Genomic DNA, 8579 nt, shown 5'->3' on the forward strand with positions numbered 1-8579 from the left:
CACGACAGTAGTTTACGTGTGTGTGTGTGTGTGTGTGTGCGTGCGCGTGTGTGTTTGTGTGGGAGTTTGCATGTGATATGTATTTGAAACAGTGTGTACATACTGTATGTACTTGTATGTGTGTTGATGTGTAGATGAGAGGGAGAGAGAGAGGGAGAAAGAGAGAGGGAGAGAGAGACACACACACATAGCATAACTGTTAACCCCTTCACCTATGACTGTGTGTATCTCAGCACGTCTCTTAAAAGTGTGTAAGCTCACCCCCAAGTGTTTGAGTGCATAATGTGCTCCTGAATAATGTGCGTGTGTGTGTTTGTGTTATGAGGTGCTGGGGGATGTATGGCCGTTTGTGTGTGTGTGTGTGTGTGTGTGAGAGAGAGAGAGAGAGAGAGAGAGAGAGAGAGAGAGAGAGAGAGAGAGAGAGAGAGAGCGAGAGAAAGAGAAAAACACAGAGAAATATAAATTAACAGAGAAAAAGAATGTGTGTGTGTGTGTGTGTGTGTGTGTGTGTGTGTGTGTGTGTGTGTGTGTGTGTGTGTGTGTGTGTGTGTGTGTGTGTGTGTGTGTGTGTGTGTGCCTGCGTGCGCATGTGTGTGACTGCTGGTAGGACTAATTCCTATTAACAGAATTATCTCTGCGCCGGGGCGTTGTCTTGGCGATAAGTTGCCAGCGTGCGGATGGAGGGACGAGAGAGAGTGAGAGAGGGAGAGAGAGAGAGAGAGAGAGAGAGAGAGAGAGAGAGAGAGAGAGAGAGAGAGAGAATGGGTGGGGGGCTATGATAAATCTCTCCATCATTCTTTGGTGCGCACCTTAATTAAAAAGTGCTATCGCCCGCGGTGAAGAAATCAGCAGCCATCCATTCATCCCCACACAGTAGAGCTGAGCAGAGCAGGATGAATCCACGGGCAATGCTCTCTCTCTCTCTCCCTCTCTCTTTCTCTCTCTCTCTCTCTCTCTGCCTCTTTCGGTTTCACTCTCTCATTTCTCTCTTTCTATCTTGCTCCCTTTTCGCTGGCGCTCATTCTCTTCTCTCGCGCTCTGACTCCCCATTTTTCTGTTTTTAATCAAAGCATTCCACACAAGACTGAATTGACAGAGGGATAGAGAGAGAGAGGGGGGGAGAGAGAGAGGGAGAGAGAAAGAGGGAGAGAGAGAGACAGAGAGTCAGAGACTGAGAGAAGGAGGGGAAATGGGGTGGGAGGAGTGGAGGAGGGAGAGCAAAGGGAGGGGGAAATGTAGCACAGCAGAAAGAAAACGAGAAAAAAACACAACTTCCTATTTCTGTTGCCCTCCTTTCTTTTTTCTCTCTCTCTCTCTCTCTCTCTCTGCGTTTTTAATCTGCCGATATTTTCTGTTGCCTTTGTGGGGTGGTGTTGTTCCTTTCACAGTTCTCACAGAGTCCATGTCCATGCAGGAAGCTAACCACCGCCACCCAGATAGCAGCGCCCAATGGCAGTGTAACTAAAGCTCTGGGAGCTCTGGGTATTCCTCTGGCCAACAACTGGGCCAACCGTGGGCCAGATCTGATTCCGGAATCCTTACAGAACGGAATCCTAACAGCCTTCCAGAATGTGAAGTTAGCTCTGCCTCTGGCCCACGTGTGGGGCAACCACGGGCCAGATCTGATTCCGGAATCCTTACAGAACGGAATCCTAACAGCCTTCCAGAATGTGAAGTTAGCTCTGCCTCTGGCCCACGTGTGGGGCAACCGTGGGCCAGATCTGATTCCGGAATCCTTACAGAATGGAATCCTAACCGCATTCCAGAATGTGAAGTTAGCTCTGCCTCTGGCCTACGTGTGGGGCAACCGTGGTCCAGAAGATCTGATTCCGAAATCCTTACAGAACGGAATCCTCACAGCCTTCTAGAATGTTCAGTTAGCGTGGAACATGTGGTTATGCAGACACTGTATAATATATGGGCAGTGAGCACCGCTGGGCTGTGTTCAGAATGTAAACCTGATATTATGGTTTCTGAAGCTGACGTTTCAGAGTGTTTGTACAGATGTGCAGTATAAATTGTACACTTGACACAAACGCACGCATGCATTGCATGCACACACACAGAGTTGAAAGTTGCTTCTGTGTACATGTGTGTACATCTGGGGAGCAAGTGTTTGTGCAGTGAGATATATAGCAGTCTATGCGTGTGATTAATTGTATGCCTGTTTGGGAAGACAAGATTTACAGGATTTCAAAAATGTAAAATGCCACTCCAGGGGTTTCAGTTCAAGCATGCTCTCTCTCTCTCTCTCCCTCTCTCTCTCTCTCTGTCTGTCAAACAAACAAACACTAACACTCACACACACACACAAACACAGGCATGGGCATACACACACACACACACAAACACACACACACATCGGACGTGAACAAGTCCTCACTTCCTCACCTCTTCACACCTTTGCACACACACACACACACACACACACACACACACACACACACACACACACACACACACACACACACACACACACACACACACACACACACACACACACACACACACACACAAGAACACAAACAAACCCGGATGTGAACAAGTCCTCACTTCCTCACCTCTTCACACCTTTCGGCAGACCTTTAAAAGCTCCAGAATGGGGCCTGCCTGACATTTGAATTATTTATGCCCGCCTTGCTTTTAATCGCTGTTTAATTTAACCCCAATCATTTCTGCTGCCAGCTCCCAGCCAGCCAAAGTCAAACCTGTGCCACACTGCACAAACACACACACACAAACACATGCGCACGCACGCACGCACGCACGCACGCACGCGTACACACGCGTACACGCACGCACACACATACAGACATGCAGTACACATACACGCACGCGCACGCACGCAGCGCACACACACAGTGCGCCCCTGCCTGCCTGCCTGCCTGCTTCTTGGCCCTGCCATGCAGATTTCTGACCTTGTTTTCCCAGCCGCTGAGCAGGGCTGAGCTGTCTGCTATTCCTGTGCTGTGGTTATGGGGGAGGCAGACCCCTTCGCAGGAGGAGTTGTTTGTTTGTTGACCAGGGCGGGTAGGGTAAGGGTTTTAGGGGGTTGTGTGTGTGTGTGTGTGTACGTGTGTGTGTGTGTGTGTGTGTGTGTGTGTGTGTGTGTGTGTGTGTGTGTGTGTGTGTGTGTGTGTGTGTGTGTGTGTATGGGAGTTAGCATGCAATTTTGCTTTTGACACAGTGTGTGTGTGTGTGTGTGTGTGTGTGTGTGTGTGTGTGTGTGTGTGTGTGTGTGTGTGTGTGTGTGTGTGTGTGTGTGTGTGTGTGTGTGTGTGTGTGTATGTTCTTGTATGTGAGTATGTCAATGTGTTTGCAAATGTGCCAATGTGCCCTCTAATACTATATGCGCTTCGGCCCACATGAAGTACACATGCAACATCTCACCATTGTAGGTGCACACGTACAACATACTAATAAACCTCCATACTTGTTTACACGTGTGTGTTTGTTTGTTTACATGTGTGACTCTGGTGCGGTTTGCGTGACAGGGTCTGCGTTTGTGAAGCATGGTGGATGAGCAATGGGGAGTTTGGCACGTCATGTATGCTGGTGGGCAAACTGCTGAGTCCTGTCACTCTCTCTCTCTTTGTCTTCCTCCTCCACAGCTCCCTCTCTTGATGGCTAAACGTCCAGCCAACCTGAGGTGCCTGTTAACTACCTTGTGGGCGTACACATCGTTCGTGTGTGTGCGTGTGTGTGTGTGTACAGTTGATGTGCCCTTTCTGAACTTTCCACATTGAATACTGTGTGTGCGTGCGTGTGTGTGTGTGTGTGTGTGTGTGTGTGTGTGTGTGTGTGTGTGTGTGTGTGTGTGTGTGTGTGTGTGTGTGTGTGTGTGTGTGTGTGTGTGTGTGTGTGGTTGTGTGTGGGGGGGGGTATCCATGGCACATTCCACGATCAACAGCTTACTGGGTTGATTGCAGGAGGCGACTTCACTACAAAGGCTGAGCACTTGTCTTCGCTCATCTATGTCTCTGTTTCCTGTCTTTTCTTGTCCTCCTTCTCTGTTCCCCTTTCCTCTGCTGTTTGTGATATAACGCGCCTGGAACATTTTAACTACTGGCAGGCGCGCGCGGGCACATGACAAGAAGCCTCCAAGCGTTCTACATCTGGTTCTGATCGCGCGCCTTGTGTTCAGGTATAGAGGCAAGGCCAAAACATGCTCTTCTTGTACAATAGACTGAGAACAAGTAGGCTACTTTAAAAGGAGCCAACTTGGCTGAAACATCATTTTCCACAAATTAATCTCTGCACAACCCATACTGCAGTAGACAAAGACTTGTTTCGCTCAAACGAACGAAACGGCTGTCCCCCAAAGACGCACACTGACAGGCTCCGCGTCCAGCTCTACTGACCAGCACAGTGCACAGACATTAGATATTCATCATACTTAACGGTAAACTCCGTCTTTTTGGTGTATACGTACGGCCAGACATGACAAGGAACTTACCAAGCAAGCAATTTAGACAGTTTCATTGCGTAGTCACAATAGGCCAAATCTGTAACCTGGTGAGTATTTCAACAGCCCCTCTCCCAAAAAAAAGTTACCAGATAGAAAAACAGCATCATTTCTCTGGGGCGAACAATATCAACGCATAGCCTAGCCTACTTATTGTATTATTGCGGAGACAATGCATTACTCTAGCAGACCAGCATTTCCTTCCCCTCCAGCGTATGGGTCTCGTCACGACAACACACACAGCAAAGCACGCAGCAAGGATGTGACCGGGTCTGCTACTTATGGGGAGAGGACTGCATTCCCTGGGCCAGCCTCAATATCTTGTAATCACCGTGGCGGCAGTCGGATGCAACAACATATAACCTTCAGGGTGTAGGAGGATGTAACGGGTAGTTTTGCCTCGCCTCCTTATTTGGAGACAAATTTGAAAGTGCCGTTATTTCCTTGTTCCAATCCCCTTCCGAAAATTGCATAGATGGATGTTCACATCAAAACAGCAACGCAGCAGTTTTGTGTGCCTTCTCTGCAGCTGACTGGTTCGAGAATTGATTTACTTCAGCGCGTTTGAAGATAGCTCCCTGACGACTATCTTGCTGGCGTTTTCTAGCAGCCAGTGATGATGGCTAAATTGAACATTGTCAACGCGCTGAGTGGATTCTCAGGAACAAACAGACGCGATAAGGCCCCCGCGTCTCACACATCAAGACTTCAATCTCCTGCCAAAGTGGGAAAACCTCCGATAACACATTCTCAGGGTTAATAACGCGGATCTCTCTGCTTGCCTGACATTCAGTAACGACCCATTGTTTTGTCATTCCGGAGAAAACGGGTTTTTTTTTAAAAAAAAAAAAAAAGAAAAGAAAAAAAAGAAAAGGAAAAACAAAGCAATTAAGGCTTCAAAGCCACTAAGCGCGCGCGCACGAGCGAGGAAACGCACAATAGTTGGACCCGGGAGTAAAGTCCGGTCACTCCGAGGACCACTTTGAGGTGCTGATGGAATCTAGTTCGAGTCTGAGAAAACGTTTACTCTCGGACGCAGTGAATGAAAATCAATACACGTTTTTCAGTGCAGGACAAGGGCGCCACTTCGAATAAGGTCAATTATGATGACTGGTGGGCTAATACAAATGCAGGCCTAATAAATATAGATGTGGTTATAGATCACACATTGCTAATGACATTGAGAACTTACACTGACAACAGGAATGGAGGACAACATCAAAGCGCCATAGAAATAATGGTCTACTGGGGAGAGCAGACAGATTTAGTTTATGGAGGGAAGATTGCATAAGATGATCCCCTGATATTTTGTAATTAGCTTAGGGATCGGTTGACCGTTTCACCAAACGCCTGGAGTCTTTCAGATATTTATTTTAAAAATTATGAGGAAACGTATTACAGCTATGCCCCCGGGCGTCATATCACAGACATGTCCAGCACCATATTGTGTCCATCCACCAAGGAGCTTAGGTGTTTTGGGGATGTTTACCTTTAGTTTGGTACTGTTCTATGTTACCATAGAAGGCTAGAAAAAGTAGCCCAATAAAAGATTCCACATTTAAACATAAAGCACAACATGGCAGTTTTCAGACGTTCAAGCCATATTTGAATCAAAACAGCACGCCACCCCTATAATAATGCTTCCCGTCTTTGGATGTTCAGCCCTGCGCGTTTCCTAAACTCGCCGTCTGTCAGACCATTCATTACCCTCACTGACTCACCGCTCACGGGTAGTAATCATTTTACAGATGTCCCTATAGGTGGAAAATTTGTCAGGGATTACTGAAAGGGATTAGCCGGGCTGAACCCCCTGCCATCAGCACAATAACAGCCTATTAAGACCCAATACAACGTTGGACCAGATATTAGATTTCTTCATATTAGCAAAACCAATTTATACCCATGGGGTGCTTATAGCATGCATCATGGTGGTTATTTCTTATGTGTGAATAACTCGCACGTTATCTTCCCTTCGCCCTGGCACATATTTGGTATTTTCAAACATATGTTTGTAATGATTGGGTAAAATACTCGGGCGTTCCTCGTCTTATCTTGGAGTAGAATTGATTTTTTTTAAAAAAGAGAGAGAGAGAGAGAAGATCACGTCAACAACTACACAAAAATATTGACTATATGGAGCACGGCGTATGGTAGCCTACCCCACTCCATAGTGTTGAGTGCAGAGTAAATATTCGTGAAATTAATTAGCCGATATCAGCGTGATGGATTGTTTGGGTTTTAATTATGAGATTGCACAGAGTAGCTTAAAGCCTATACTCATAAATACACGCGAGTGGGAGACGCAGACAAGCAGTGCCAATAACTTACCTTCTTCCCCTTGCACTTTCAGCGTTACACAAAGAGCCAGTACAAATCCAAACAACGAAGATAAAATATCCATCTTGTAGTATTGGTTGCCACTGATGTCTTGCAGCTGTTAACTGATGTTTTTTTGTCGCTTCCCCTCTCCCCCTTGATATCCTACAGATGAGGGCTATGAAGACTTTCCCTCTTGTCCCATAAATAACTGGATGTGTCAGTGTAGGCAGTTGGGTATATAGCCTGAGTGCGATAAGGCTGGGTGTTGAAGAAGGTAGTTTTTGGTTTTCGTGTAGTCTTTGGAGTCTTTTTCCAACTTCTTCGTTGCTTTTCAGCCCTTAGGCGCGTCTCGTGGGTATCAGACGGGCGAAGAGCGTTCGAAAATAGGCAGCCGTTGCTCGTCTCTGAAAGGTATCGCTAGAAAGACGCCTGTCTGTTCACGGACACAGCGCATAGCAGTGACATTAAAACATATTCCTTGCGACCATGACTGATGATTTGTCCCGGTTGGATAGCGCCATTGCCCCTGCGGGTTCCTTGAGTTTGGCGTTTTCCCTGGAGAACGGTTAGTGAGTAGGACCCCGTTACCTCCCCGTTTGAGGGCGATGCCTCACCGTCCCTTGCCACAGCACTCCGCAGTCGCTCCACAAATTCTGGAAGTCCCCAACGAAATGCTTTTGAGTGGAGAATGCACAGGCAAATGTAGTCACTCCGATACACTCTCTTCACTTTTCAAATATAGGTTCCGTTCATGTTTTACGCGAGAAGCTTGAGTCGCCCCGGAGCGCACCTCCGCTCAGTTCAGTCTCTCCTCGCAGTCTGGCATCGGTCTACACGCTGCTCCGCCAGTAAAGGCTGCTTGCTCGCTGAGGCAACGTGCGTGTGTGCCTGAGTGAGTGTGTGTGTATGTGTGTGCAGCCTACTACCATTTGAGAGCGGGGCAGCTATCGCATTACAGTCAGCGCCTTGACCCGCCTCCCCTCGCTTGCTGATTAGAGAGCACGGAGGGCTACACACACACTCTCTCTCTCTCTCTCTCTCTCTCTCTCTCTCTCTCTCTCTCTCTCTCTCTCTCTCTCTCTCTAGATACACACTTTATGTGAACACACGTGGAGCAGAACACTGACAAAAGAGAGCGCGCACGTCGACTACCTCGTACGATCATTATGCCAAATGAATCCGAACAGCGAGCAGTGAACTGTTTGGGTTTGCCGATGATAAAAAATATGGCTAATGTAGTGCTGGCCAGGGGAAATTGATGACATGCCCGCAAAGTCTTAGTACAAGGAGCCGTTTTACACGCGAGAAAAATTGTATACCGGTAATAACACCATCAAGAAAGACACGTGGTACGTTTAACACGAAATGGGTATCTGGGAATATTTCCAAAACCTACACGCAAAAAACATAATGGGAAGAATACGGGGGAAACATACACATAGTCAATCCCTTATACAGTAGTTATAGGCTATGCCATTGCGCATCTGGCGAGAACTGAACACAGAAGTCAGTCTTACTGCAGGCGAAAAAGGAGGGAAATGTTGAATTTCTTTCGCTGTCGCTTGCGTCATGTTGGCACCAGGGATGCTACATTTTACAGTCAGAGCGCATGAAGGGAAAAGTGAATTAGGCAGAGCAGGCTACAGCTAGAAATCGTAAGCACCGTTACCGGATTCCGTTTCGCACCCTCTGCCACAATCCCACACATCAGATCGCCTTCTCAGTTAAAAAAAAAAAAGAAAGAAAGAAAAAAGACTGAGATGGACTGTAGGCTATGTGTGTTTTTGGACTCGCC

At 47.2% G+C, this 8579-nt stretch overlaps 1 protein-coding gene across 4 annotated transcripts in view; it reads right to left on the reverse strand.

Annotated features, from left to right (window-relative positions):
* LOC134459304 (neuropilin-2-like) overlaps nucleotides 1-7708 on the reverse strand; it is a 151437-nt gene extending 143729 nt beyond the window's left edge. For all 4 annotated transcript variants that reach the window (XM_063211616.1, XM_063211615.1, XM_063211614.1 and 1 more), the window contains exon 1: nucleotides 6794-7708. In XM_063211616.1, the coding sequence (XP_063067686.1) occupies nucleotides 6794-6866 (73 nt within the window). In that variant the 5' untranslated portion in view covers nucleotides 6867-7708. The remainder of the gene's footprint in view (nucleotides 1-6793) is intronic.
* Nucleotides 7709-8579: the final 871 nt, after the last annotated feature.

The sequence above is a fragment of the Engraulis encrasicolus genome, chromosome 12 (assembly GCF_034702125.1).
Source record: "Engraulis encrasicolus isolate BLACKSEA-1 chromosome 12, IST_EnEncr_1.0, whole genome shotgun sequence".
Classification (NCBI taxonomy): Eukaryota; Metazoa; Chordata; class Actinopteri; order Clupeiformes; family Engraulidae; genus Engraulis; species Engraulis encrasicolus.